The following is a 13,943-nucleotide window of genomic DNA, read 5'->3' as shown; positions in this document are numbered from 1 at the left end:
CACGACATCTGAAAGTCTTAGGATCTGTGTTTTGGGAACTAAATGCTATGTTTTATGCTCAGGTAAATCAGGTATGTGTTCCGGAATTGACTGAAGACTCGTAAGCCACATAAAAGTATTCATGGAAGCTTCTGTAAATGGAATTTGGGAAGCTTTAGCTGAGGGGAGCTGCCATTCTACCACCCTCCGCTTGCTCTGGGAGATTGCCTTCCCTTGGAGAGGTAAGAGTGGATTTGGGAACTTAGACATCCCAGAGCAGTGGATTCCTACTGACGAGGTAACCTGTGTCTCTCTGTCTCATTTCTTCCCCTCAAGTGAAACCGTAGTTTAAGGACCCACCATGTCAGTTCCACACATGCAACAGCCCAGCCCCAGGTAGCTTATCTACAATGCCTCCCACCCTTTATGGTCATCAGCATCACCTTTAAGGACCGTGAACCACGGTTTCTCACATTTGGCTAATATGCTGCTTTAATGGGCAAACGAACTCAAGGTTTCCCTTTCTCTACCCAACCCCACCCTATTTAGAGGTAAAACAAGCAAAAATAAACAGTATTATGGGGGCATATTTTCTGAAGAAATCCCAATATGAAATAATTTCTAATTTGTACTAGAAATTAATAGTAAACACCACTGTAAAACGGGATCATGGTAGCCTAGCCTAGACAAAACTTCAGTAGCTAGTATTCTGACCTATATATCAGAAATAAATTACATAGCATTCTGGAAGGATTCAGAATGTTATAGAGTAATTTTTAGAAATAAGTTCTTAGCACTGTGAATTTAATGAAACATACAAGCTCCTACCTTAAATCATAATTATTTTACTCAAAAAAAAAAAAAGGTGGGGGGGGGGTTAGTTTCTAATAGATGCTGAGTAGAGGTCAGAATAGTAGTTTCTGTAGGGGATGTAATGACCAGGAGGGGGCATGAGGGAGCCGGCTAAGGAGCTGGAACTGTTTTCTATCATCTCCGTGTGGATAGTTCCGCGGTGTGGTTGTATATAAAAATTAATCAAGCCATTTGCAGAATTTGTAGAGTTTATTATATGTAAGATATATCTTCATATAGAAAGCCTCTAAACACAAAAGACAAAGGAGCTTTAAAAAAAAGGTTAGGTTTTATATTTTAAAAACTCATTAGATACCAAATTCAAGAGATAGATTATAGTTACATTGTAAAACGTTATCTTTTTTGAATAAAACTAATATTGACTTAAATGATGAATTTTAAAATGCATTTACTTATTGGTGATTAAAAATACTTAAGCAGAGTAGTATTTTAAGCCAGACAGAGCAAAGGAAATTCTTGTTTAATATATATATATATATATATTTTTTTTAATTCCAGTAATATTCTTAAATTCCTGTTAAAAATATAATCAATATTAAAGTCAGTAAAATGCTTTTTTTGACTGACGCCTGGATTATTTTACCACTTAACCTGGTTACACAGTGATTTTTTTTTTTTTTTTCTGTCAGATGTAACTGACAATCAGTTTAGTCTTTTAAGATAAATGAAGTGATAACTCACATTGTAGCATCCTGTGGAAAATATTCAAACTACATTTAAAATGCTTTTTTAAAATGGAGACATCTATTATTCCACAAGAAATTGTTTCTGTAAAACTATAGGTTGGCTATGGCAATAGTAACTAAACTACATCCAACCCTGAAGGTAGAAAAATCCCTGAAAAGAAATACACAGCCTAGTCATAATATGCAATATAAAGGTTATTTTCTTATTTTAAAAATTCTCCCATTTTGGAGAAATCCAAACCTTTCCATAGTTCCCTTACTAGGCAGTGCCACATAAAGTTATTTAGTTAACATTATTATGATCATGGCTTACGATTAAGTTCAATTTGACAAACACCTATATATAGCAGCCCTCGTATGGATGTCGGTTATGACAATGGTTGCAGTTCCATTAAAGAATACTTGCTTATTAAATTTGGTACAAAGCATGAATACTCAGGACAGATTGGCACAATACATGCAGTTCGAGAACTCTCTTCTTTCTCTCAAGCCAGTCATCACTGAATAAGGCATATTCTAGTCCTGCTTTCTAACTCTTTCCTTGTATCGTAACTAACTGATGTTTAAAATGCTTCTTAAAACATCTTCCGGAATAAGAAAGGTACGCTTTAAAAACCAGTCAGTCATCTGAATGCATGGTGGAAATGAGGCAGGATAGCTGAACCAGTGCCAGCTGGGAAAACGTGGGGGATGGGGGGCAGGGGGAGCTGGCCCAGGCTCATAGTGCTCATGGCGAGTGCGGGGTCTTGTTGCTGCTGCCCCAGACAGCTTAACCTGTGGGGCAGAGATTCCCCAGGCCCCAGGGTGAGACTGCTGTTCCCAAAGGCATTTTGGGTAGCAGGAGGGGGCAGCTGCCAGAAGCCCAACAGAGGGGAAAGGTCCAAAGAGGCAGGTATTGTTAGGTTCACAGCGTCTGCAGGTAGCTCCTTGGGCAGGTTTACTTTACCAGCACCTCCCTTAGCCAGATCAAAACCTGGGTTGAGCTTGTGAGGTGACTGAGGCTCTTGCAGAGGCAAGTCCTCAAGCAAATTGGTATTGCAAAATCCTTTAGTATCCGCTTTGAGGGGCAGGCTTGCAAGTGGGGAGTATGAGGTAGAACTGGTGTTGTACTTGTGATTCTGGAGGGGTGGGGGAGGAGAGCTGGGGGATGCTACGGGGTGGAGCGGGGCCAGGAGCTCTGGCAGCGCTGGTACAGGCTGGGAGGTTTGCTCCGAGGGGCCGTGGGTGTGGCTGTGTACCTCAGCTGGCAGGCCGCTTGCAAGCCCGTTCTGTGCAGGAGCCCCTAGAGGGAAAGGAGGCAGTGGGGCAGCCTTCAGTTGGAACTGGGGAGAGATGGAGTGGAAGGTGTTCAGAAGGTCTCCGGACTGCAGACTCTCTTTCATCAGCTCCTGTGAGTGTGTCTTCTTGGTGTGTCGCGTGAGGTGGTCTTTGCGCCCAAACCTCTGGGCACAGAACTGACACAGGAAGTCCTTGCAGCCTGTGTGGACCACCAGGTGGCGCCGCACGTCTTTCCGGGTGTAGAAGCATCTTTCACAGTGGTCGCACTGGTGCTTCTTTTCCTTGGCTCCACTAGGGGGCTTCTCTTCGGCGTGGGCCTTGAGGTGGTCCAGCAGCACCTCAGTGCTCCCTAGCTCCAGGGCACAGACCCCACAGGTGAGGTCGCCGCTGCTGGCCGCGTGGAGGGCCAGGTGCCTCTTGTAGCCCAGCATGGTGTTGTACTTCTTCCCACACTCCTCACACCCAAAGGCCATTTTGTTGGGGTCGTGCGTTTGGAGGTGGTTTTTCAGGTGGTCTTTCCGGTTGAAAGTCTTCTCACAATGAGCACACTGGTGGGATTTCTGGGGTGAGTGGGTAGCCATGTGCCTAGGAGCAGAAGGGAGAATTTCACAATAGACCCAGTTTTTTAAGAGCTGAAGAAACATACAGAAACAGTATTCAAACGTTGATAGTAGTTTTCTCTAGGTGGTGGTATATGTGTTTTAGTTTTAAAATACTTTTCTGTATTTTCCAGATTCTACACATAAACTGTATAATGAAAAAACAGGTACTACATGATGCAGTTTTCACACCTGTAAAGAATACGCTTTGAGAACACATTCTCCTAATGTACACACAGAGATTTCTAAACAAATACAAGTATACAAGCATTTTAGGATATATGATCATGAAGAAATATTTTTCAGGAAGGGGTTTAAATGACTATTCTATACTCTTAAAATGTCTGGATTTCCAGAAGTGATCCAATTTGCCTTCTACACAGAACCCCATACCCCTGCCCCCCAGTGTTGTTATTTTTACTGTTTCTAATACAATTTCTGCTTGGTCTTTGTTGAGACAAAAAGTTCAGGCCTTAGACATAAAGCTAAAAAGTTTGTCATCTTTAACCTCAGAGAAAGTGTCTAACTGGACCCAGAATGCCAAGCCCACCACCTGTTCTCGGAGCGTCAGCCTCCTGCCTCCCATGAGACCTTTACGCTGAAGTCTTAGTTTCTGCCGTTTAATACTTTCCTATTGGCTGTCATGTCACATGCGTGCAGCCCGTCTCCGTTTCTTCAAGATCCCTCTTAGACACCTTCAACTCGCTTCCTAAAGGTCATTGGTAATTTCTTCGGCAAAGTTCAAAAGGACTTTTTCTAGAAGGACTAAGCAGCTACCCCAGGACAGTACAGGGAAACATACACTGACTGCGGCAGGTTCTATGAGACAGGTACAAACAGTGTTGAGGAACGGGGACAATGCAATAGGTATTTGGGGGATCTGAAGTGATGCTGGTCTCTCTCCAAGTTCCACATGCATTTAAATACATTCATAGGTTGTCGAAAGGGTTTTTCGAGGCTGCTAGAGGGCAAATAACAAACTTGACATTTAAACAATTATTTTCTTTCTACTTGGTCCAGCACTAATGTTTAGGAACCCTAAAGCTCTGTTCTGCATCTTGTCCCTCTCCCCTTTTTCCTTTGTGAAGGATTTTTACCTGATTAAATTTCATTGATCACCCCTGTGTAGATCAGTGCCAAGTTAACAACTCTGGACCTGGTATTTCCTACCCACACTTTCCTGTCCTACTGCTGTCCTACCTATGAGAAAGGCTCAGGGGGACACAACTCTTACCTGAGCAATAACAGTTTTCACATTCTACCAGCTACCATCCCTCTTTTTTGACTCTTTCCTCTGCCTGGCATCCAGTTCTTCTTTTAATTTCCCCCTCACCTGCTCATGCAACAGTTCCAATCTAGAACATGATCATCTTATAGCTGAAATTACTTCCACATCTTGTTTCCCTCCCTAACTTTTCCTCTTACCTCACAACCCAAGAAACCACCAGTTTCAGTCTGTCCTATAGTCACCAAATACCACCGTCTTTGGGCGTCACCTGGACCACATCAGTGATCTTAGAATTCCTCCGGGGTAACTGCTTACACTGGGGCTTCGTCTGCCTTGCCAAATCACTGTTCCTGCCCTTTGCTCTCTCCATGTAACTGCTTTCATCCTTTGCTGTATTAAGAAGTCCCATGTTCTCTTTTCTAGTTAAGCAAGTCAGTTATTTTCTTCTTCAACCTCTGCTTATAAAATGGATCTTATGTTACAACTGAGGGACACAGGATGGAATGCTGCCTTTTAAAAAAAAAAAAAAAAGCAAAACCTAAAGCATCCTGCCCTCTCGCCACTCTTCTATCCCTTTATTAGATCGCTGCTTCAGGCCAGAGAGGCAACAAATGTCGGTGACGACTGCAGCAGGGAAGGCCGTCCTTGCATGAAGCACACTGCTTCCCTTTTTTGCTTCTCTTCACACCCTTAGCTGAACAAGTTGTTTCCCTTCCTCAGAACCACCACCACCTACCTCCTAAATATTGCTTAAGACATCTTCTTCAGTGCGGTTTACCACAGTAATCCCACCTAATTCCTGTCATTCCAGTAATCTGTTAGCGCCACTGTCTTTTCCAAATATTTATCTCCTATATGTGTTTTGGTCTTTATCCATGGTTATAATATCCTCACTGTGGCTTAACTGCAGCTAACACTGCTTTTGGTGTTCGGGTAAGGATAATTACTGTGTACACATAAGAAGCGTGTTGCAAAACAGGAAGCCTTTGCAACAAAATCGATGCATACAGTAGGCACTCAACACATATTTATGGCTACTAGACATCGACCGATGTACAGAACACATTTGAATTTTAGGCGTGTATAGGCTTATTTTAACAAATCAGCTTATTATATTACATCATCTATTAACAGTGCTATTCTTAAGAGCCATAATTTATATCTCTCTTTAATTCTTTCAAGTGCCTTCCTCCAGGGGCATTCCCAGATCTAATTATAACGTGGTTCGTGTTCATACCACTCAGATGAAAACTCTGTCCTGCTAAATTCTGACTCTTACCTATGCATTTATATGTTAGTCTGAAAGTTAAAAGTTCATTTCATGAAAATTAGAGGCAAAAGATGCATTTCCCTTAACCAGGTATCAAAAGAGGCATAGATTAGTGGCAGTTCTGTGTGTATAGCTCTGAAGGTACCATATATTCAGTACATAACACACACAGCATTCATTGTCAATCAGCCTACTGTGTGACTTACTGATTTTGAGTATATATTGTCTTTCTATAATATAAAAATCCTTTACAGGCAGAAACTACATCTCATATATTCATTTCCCTCAGGGAAGTGAGTACCTAATAGGCACTCAAGAAGTACTGATAATTCAGACTAAATGTACTATTTCTAAAAAAGGACCTATCTCCTAAAAGAGTAGTTTTTACCCTCTGTTGTATCATGGATGCCTTTGAAAATCTGATTAAATGCACATACTTAACATCTGTATACCCAACAGAATTCCACTTGTCAGGGTGGCTTTTAGAGCCAAGTTGAGAAACTCCTCCAAAAGCCAGCGCTCGGAGGTGAACCCTCCCCTCCATGCTCACTCTCAGAACCTGGACAAGCTCTCCATATTTCATACCTGGACTGTTAACAACAGATTGCAGATCAGTCTACGGGCCTCTTCCCTCTTCTCCAAATTACTACCAGAGCCATCTTTCTAACATCCTGACCAAATCATGTTTTTCAGTTCTTAGACTTATCAGAAGAAAACAAACCCTTCAGGACAGTAGACGAGGCCTGTTTTGAGGTGCTCCCTTCTCCCCTACGTCTTGAGCCTCACCCCTGTTCCCATCCACCGCTACCCTCTGCGCACGTGCGCTTCGAGGACGAGGCTCAGGGCTTTCCCAGAGCCTGCTCACTGTCGCCTCCCATTCAGTCTTTACATCCCAGCTAAAGACTGGACCCTGCTGAGGGGCCTCCCCAGGTCTCATCAACCTCCGCCACCTGCACAGCTCCGTCAAAGCCCTTAGATTACATTTTAATGGTGTTTGCATGACTATCTCCCCAGCCATGTGTCTTCTCATCTTTCTGTCCTTAGGCCTGGCTTCTTGTAGGAACACAAGAAATATTTGTTGAAAAAGTGAACTGGACACTGCAAAGCACAACTGTCATACAAAAACTATAGTAATCACTTGAGATACAGCCATAAAGACTAAAATGCATCCACATTCTGCATCCCTTTTCCCCTGCAGTGTTTGGTCTGAGGGCTAGCAAAGCCTTTTAAAGGTATGTGTGAAAGTACATTCCTTTTCTAAAGCCTCTCACCTCATTAATTTATATCTGGAAATGAAGGCTTTGCCACAGTCTGGCTGCAAGCACTTGTAAGGTCGCTCCCTGGAGTGGGAATAATTGTGGATAGTGAACTTCTCCAGGGTGAGGAACGTCTTGCCACATAATTGGCAGGGGTAGGTGGCCATGGGCTTTGTCTCTCACACCTTCCTTTTCAGATGCGCTGACCAAATGCTGTGCCATTTAAGTACAAATAGAAGGACGGTGCTGAGCACATCAGCAGAGCCACAGCAGCTGAGCGCCAGGCCAGGGGGGAGGCAGCGTTGTGGTCCCGGACCTGGTTCTACCCAGACATGGGCCTCTCAGTTACCACTGTCTCTGCTTCCTGCTTCCCACATCCCAGTTTCCACGCAGTCTCAGGTTGAGAGGAGCAAGTCTGAGGCATGGATGAGGTTCCAGAGCAGAAAGGCAATCTGCATCACTAGAGCTGGGGCACGTCCTGGATCACCAAACTGTCTGTGGAGAGAAGAGGAACAGTTTCCTTGCATTTCATCTGAAAACAGTGCTTCTCCTCCCCCACCAGTTCAGCATCAACTCCCCGGAATCAATGTGTTCCTTTAAATGGCTTGAATGCAGCACAACTCTCCCTCTTCCCGTGTGCTGTGAGAGGTCCTTCTGCATATAAATCCACCTGTCTGTGCTTCTGGGTGGCAGGAGTCAAGTGCACAGTGTTTTGATGGTAGATGAAGCACACTTTCCCTTGTGATAGAGACAGCTATTTCCATAGAGTCGGTATTACCGACTTCAAACCATAATTTCGGGTCACTGTGAAGTTCAGTCTGCCAATTCAAAGAAAAAAAACAAAAAAACCTCCCCAGTGTGTTCAAGTGTTTTACTGGTACAGAAAAAAAAAAAAAATCATCCCTGCTTATTCAAGCCATGGGCTAGTCCTCTTCACTCACTGTTGGCAGAACATAAGTTGTTTATCACACCTGTTTAAACTTCCAGGGGATGAGCCGAAATAACTTGTATACATATAAGTTAATTTGTGAGGTTACCGTGCAGGACTCAAGTCTACGATGTAAACAAAGTGGGAATAAAGCTAGTTTAGTTCACTGATGTGGTGCCTTTAGAGGGGAGATGAGATTCCCACGGAGACAAAGGGACAGCTCGGGCAGAGCTCAGAGCACATTTAGATGTACAGGCACCAACCTCCAGGAAACTGTTCTACTCTTCTTTTCCCCTTTCGTTTATGGGGACGTTTCCTCATTCCCCAGCCCCAGCCTGGGGGACCAGCTACCTGTTGGAAGGTCACTCCTAGGAGGTGGGCTTGCCGCCTCAACCTGCCTCCAATCCCAGTTATTACCACCCTTCCAACCCAGGCAGATCACCCAAATCCAGGCTCTTCTTCTTCTACCAACAGACCATCATTTGGAAGCCTTAAGAGTCCAAAGCAGCATCATGAACAACAACAGTAAAAGCCTGGCTACCTAGAATCCTGTGCTATTCTAGACAGAGTTAATCCTCAGGCAATGGACATTAACCTTTCAAGTGCCAATATTAAAAAAATAATAAAATAGCGTACTGTATGCTTATATTAAACACACTGGAGTAGCTTTTGTACCCAGGCCAGCTTTTTCTGAACTTTGTCAAGTGAGCAGGGCACTCACAGCAACCTGACCCATCACAGCAGGTCTTCAAGGCGTCTGTTCCCTGCAGTCATTCATTTACTGCCAACTCTTTTAGAGCTGCTCTTTACTGTTAAAAGTTAATTTTTACTTACCTTTGTAGTTACTTTCAGATCAGAAAGCCGGAGTCTAGCTAGATGAAATTTTACGATAATAATAGTTCAAGCATCTTTAAACATATCAGCACCTAGCACATGCAACATAGACAAACACATTCCTTTTTTAAGGGGCAAAAATTGCAGGAAACTTCTTGTGTTCCTCATCAACTAGCTCGGATGTTTTCAGTGTCTGGTCAGAGCTCACAAGGAGCCAGCACCAGACAGACACCCCTCACCATCCTGCCCCACCTGCTTGGAACCTTCAGAGCTGACGTGTGCACTTTGACCTGAAGCTTCAAGCACTGATCCAAAGCCGGGGACACCGGCGTTCTCAGCTAGCATCTTGGCACCAAACCTCCCTTCTGATGGCAACGCACACAGAGCTTATTCCTCTGTGACCAAGTGTGACTTGAACTGAGCCCCCGTCCCAGCTCTGTCCAAAGCCCTCTCCCCCAGCTCCTTGTCCTGCACCGTCCGTCTGCCGGTGCACCTCGCCGCCCGGCCTGAGGCATCCCAGCCACCCTGGCCACAAAGTGATTCCTTCCAGGAATTCTAGCCTGTGTGGCCGAGATTTTGCTGCCAGGACTCATGGTGTGTCCTACTTCTCATCCAGCCTAAGTCTGGCTATAATACTGGCCCAGCTATAAAGGCATAGAATTTATCATCATCATTAAATATACTCATTCACTTGAAATTGCTGTGTTTTTTCCAGGTCTATTTTAAGAGATTAAAATGTACACACAATATGAAGTCTGAAATGCATTTTTTTCTTGTTCTCTTTATAGCTGAACTCAAAATAGCGCTAGTCACTCAGGAGAAGGAGCTGGTCTGGCTTCTCACCTACACCAATCCCCTGCATGTATACTTTAAATTCATTCTCCCCAACTCCTGCTTTATGAGAGATGACCAGTGTCCAACAGAACTTTCTGTGATGGAAATGGATGGCTATTGAACACTCAAAATGTGATACTGAGAAACTGGAATTTTTATCTTATTTAACTTTAAGTAGCCACAGGAGGCTAGTGGCTGCTGTACTGGAAGGCACAGGCACTCTCAGTTTCACTGTCAAAAGAGATGAAGGCAAGGCTACCCTTTCCTTCAGGCACAGCTAGGCTGCTCATCTGCCCTCAGGCGTTTCCCTGAAGCACAGAAGGTATTTATGTAGATCCAGTCATCTGTTTTATGAATACAGTAGAAAGATTCCCTACTTCAAATTCCAGCTCACCCCTTTGTTAGCTGTCCTGAGTTTCAGTTTGTGTTATCTATCTGATGCATGTAAATGAGCTGGTAGGGACAACCAACTGAAACAAGATGGATCTGAAAGCACTCGGTAATCTAAAAACACACCATACAACTACATGGTAGTATTTATAAACACTGGGATTAAAAGCAGAAACCATCAGCTGCAAACTGGCACATGGTTCTAACCACTCAGCTATGGATATAATAGAAAAGAGACACACGTTCTCTGCTATGTATGCTTCACCATCCGTTACTCATAGTGGGAGGAGCCAGTAGCCTAGATAATACACATGCTCAACACACACAGGACATAAGAGGTTGCAAGTAAAAACTGGCCTGAGCTCTTTGTTTCTCAACAGATATCAACTTTGATTGCTCATCAACACACCAAGCATACAAAGGAAAAATAAGATTTATTCAAGAAAAAAGTACCTGCCTTTAGCATTGAATAAAGTTTTCCCAGATGCACTTTCCAGCCACTTTCCTAGATTCAGAAGTCCAACAAGCTGTAGACCTCATTACCTTTCCCTCGGGCCTTCAAAGATGGTGGGTATATAATCAAGGCGTTTTAGACATGGCCATACTGTATTTAAATGTGAGACATTTCCTCCAACTCTGTCCCCATTAAACTTGCAAAGAACAACAACAACAAAACATTAAGTCACTTAAGCATTTTTATACTTATTAAACTTATTGCATTAATGTCTTTGCCAAGACTTTTATCTTTCTGAGTTTTGGTCTCTGTGTTAAATACACCTAGTCCAACCCTAAGTGCAAAATTGGTCCTCAAATGTTGAACTGAATTCATTTATAATAGTAAACATTCCTCAGTTTCTTCAGGAAGGCTTTTTTTAATGATGAACTCAAATTCACAAATAGTTATAACATTTCATTCACCATAACTCTATTTCATTAATATGGATCTTCAAATATAAATATTTACACTGTTTTCATGATATAATCACAAACTATTATAAACATAGTCTCCCCAACAGATTATAAATTCATTGTGGCTGAGGATCAAAGCCCAGCTATTTTTAAAAAATAAACCGTGTGGATAATACAGCATCTCCCATCACCATGTACTTGACCAGTACTGGCTGGCTGCTGCTGATTCCAATCTTTGGTTGAAACCTGATGAGCCTTCTGGCCACACCCTTAAAACAGACTTGTGATTAACTTTCTATTATTTGGCAAACCTCCAACAATCCTAACGGCGAACTAACAAAGGGATGGTCCTGATGATAATCAGTCAGTTCTGTAACCTGACATACAGATTGCATTTGAGTCTTAAATACGGTAATATTTCAACACCTGTCACCCTGGAAAGATAGTAAGTCTTCCCCCAAAACATCTCAGGACATAATTTTCAATCCCCTTGATTCTAAAAATACTGAGTGAGTGATACAGATCTGCCAGTATGCCAAAGAAGGCTTGTGCCATCTGCTTCATTCTGTTCATGCTGATTATTTTGGGGATGAGAGAGCATCAGATTGGAATAAGAACATATATATATGGCAACAGCCAGGAAGGACTGTGTTCCCTGAGGGCTGATGGTATACGACGGCGGAGGGAGAGGTCAGGGCACAAGTGTAGTTCCAGGACGTCCCCAATGCTGCGTAACACAATCAGCTAATGGGAGACAAATGTTTTACAACATTCTCAAAATAAACTATGACTTCTGGCTTCTATTTCCATTGTCCCCAGTGACACGATGCAAGGCCCATTTCTGAGAGGAAACTGAATTTCCATTTTTAGTCTTCCAACATGGGTACTCCTAGGTTCTTTTCTTGACTCCACTCATCACTCCTTGTGGGCAAGAAGGTTCTACTCCAAACCTTCTCTCCTAGTGTTTTTCTCTCCTAGTCCTGAAACCTGGGATTGCTTTTATATAAATGTGTTAAGGCCAATTTTAAAAGGGCCTCTGATAAGGTTCTGTTTCTTCTTACACTCACAAAATATGAAAGAGCCAATCATGGAGCAGGGCAGGTGGAAATGCATTGTTTATTTGGCTCCAGGAGGCTTCTAGAGAGGGTGCTCCCCTCAATATTTGAAGGACTCTGATAGCAAGTCTCTATCATCTATGAAAAAACCATCCAGAAACATCAGCTGGAGGAAGAAGATACTCAGAACCTCCAGGTGGTCGCTACTGCTTGTTTTTCATTATGCACATGCATTGTAAAACTTGTTAGGTGTTGTATCTGAGCAAGTACGGTGTTAGAAGAGTTGGGGCTCATTATATGTCTCATCAGCAAAAGGGGAGCTCTTGGGGCTGGGCTAGTAACTTGGTTGAGGATTACCGATGTGAAGCTTGATGAGTACCCTACCAGGTGGCTGTGGCTGGGTTCTCAGCCTTAACTGAGAACAGGGGTTCATAAGTGGGGCCCATGGCTGAGAATTCTCAAAAATTTTGTGCAAAATTAGGAGGCATGTGTATTAGAGTTCTTGAGAGGGACCATAGCTTTCTTCAGATTTTCTAAGGGGCTCTAGATTTAAACAGGTTAAAGGACACTGACTTAGATGAAAAAAGGGAAAATCCCTCTCGGTGCTATCAATTCAGTTTCACTTTTCACAAAGTCACTGATATTTCCTAAGTGATGGACCATATATTTTGTGCCTCAGTCACTGCATTTTATCAGGTTAAAGTAAAAAAAAAAGGGAGGGGGTCTATAATAATTTTCTTTGGAAATTCAAGCAATAAACAACTTGTACAAATTTCGTTTCAAACGTGGGTACCGATGATAATTTAATAGATCCTATCATCTAAGACAGGCCTACCTTTTGACTAGAGGGAAGGTTGCCCTCAAAATCATAGGGATTCGTCAGCATCTTTAAAAATCTTTTATTAAAGTGTGTGTGTGTGTGTGTGTGTGTGTGTGTGTACCCTCAATAAAGTACTAAGACGCTATCATTAAAATCCGTAACACCTGAGCTGACATACCACTTGGAAGAAGGCTCTTGCCTAGGATGAACTCTCAGGGTGGATCCCCAAAGCCTGTCACCCCACTATGTCTGCAGACCTCTCTCCCACAGTGGCCCAAAGGCAACCACAGCTGCAGATCCATCTACTTGGTATCTCCTTAACGTGCCACCTTCTCTCACGCTTCTGTGTTTTCCACACTATGCTATGCTCCTTCCTGGGCTATCCCACCACCCCCTGTCTACCTGGCCAACTCCTACTTTCCTTGTCACTCCCAGGCAGAGGAATGAGCTCCTTTTCCACATGGTGAGATGATGAAACGGGGAGCCCACCAAGAAAGTGACTGGAACAGTCCAGGTGAGCCCGCAGGGGCTTGGGCTAAGGTGGTCATGGTGGAGATAAAACAGAGCACTGAAAACCACGGCTCAATTAGAAAGGGAAGATTGGTTTGGTGAGAAACTGCTTCCACAAAGGGTTCTTCTGTGTTCCCTCCAGAACTATTTATTCAACACCGGGAAGACATCTCCACTTTAATATGTTTGAAACAATTTGCTTTCAGTGGTGGGAAGCATTGGCTGCCCACCCCCGGTTCTGCTCTGGGGGGCGCCACGCACAGCAAGCCCCTGCCTCCCCAGCCTGCCAAGCAATCAGGTTTGCAGCCTACTGACTCTTTTAAACTGTCACCTTGAGAGGCTTAATTTTGTTAACCCAGTGACTAAGCTCTTATTTTCTTAGAAACAAGGCTGAAGATAAGCAAGAAAGCCAAAGTGAACTGTTTACCTAATATCTAGAGAGAAAATTACACCACAGCTTTAGAACATCAAATCTATGCATTACTTAGAAAAAA

At 43.2% G+C, this 13,943-nt stretch overlaps 1 protein-coding gene across 5 annotated transcripts in view; it reads right to left on the bottom strand.

The window, feature by feature from the left end:
• Positions 1-1,207: 1,207 nt before the first annotated feature.
• PLAGL1 (PLAG1 like zinc finger 1) overlaps positions 1,208-13,943 on the bottom strand; it is a 94,893-nt gene continuing 82,157 nt past the window's right edge. For 4 of the 5 annotated variants that reach the window (XM_061207314.1, XM_061207313.1, XM_061207315.1 and 1 more), the window contains 2 exons: positions 7,185-7,664; positions 1,208-3,401 (listed from right to left, as the gene is read on the bottom strand). In XM_061207314.1, the coding sequence (XP_061063297.1) occupies positions 2,162-3,401; positions 7,185-7,336 (1,392 nt within the window). In that variant the 5' untranslated portion in view covers positions 7,337-7,664 and the 3' untranslated portion in view covers positions 1,208-2,161. Of the gene's footprint in view, positions 3,402-7,184; positions 7,665-10,608; positions 10,806-13,943 lie in introns of all 5 variants that reach the window. The other variant, XM_061207316.1, reaches the window with a different exon arrangement.

Source organism: Eubalaena glacialis, chromosome 12 (genome assembly GCF_028564815.1).
Source record: "Eubalaena glacialis isolate mEubGla1 chromosome 12, mEubGla1.1.hap2.+ XY, whole genome shotgun sequence".
Taxonomy (NCBI): Eukaryota; Metazoa; Chordata; class Mammalia; order Artiodactyla; family Balaenidae; genus Eubalaena; species Eubalaena glacialis.
The sequence above is the reverse complement of the archived record's forward strand: the minus strand, read 5'-3'. Positions and strand labels throughout refer to the sequence as shown.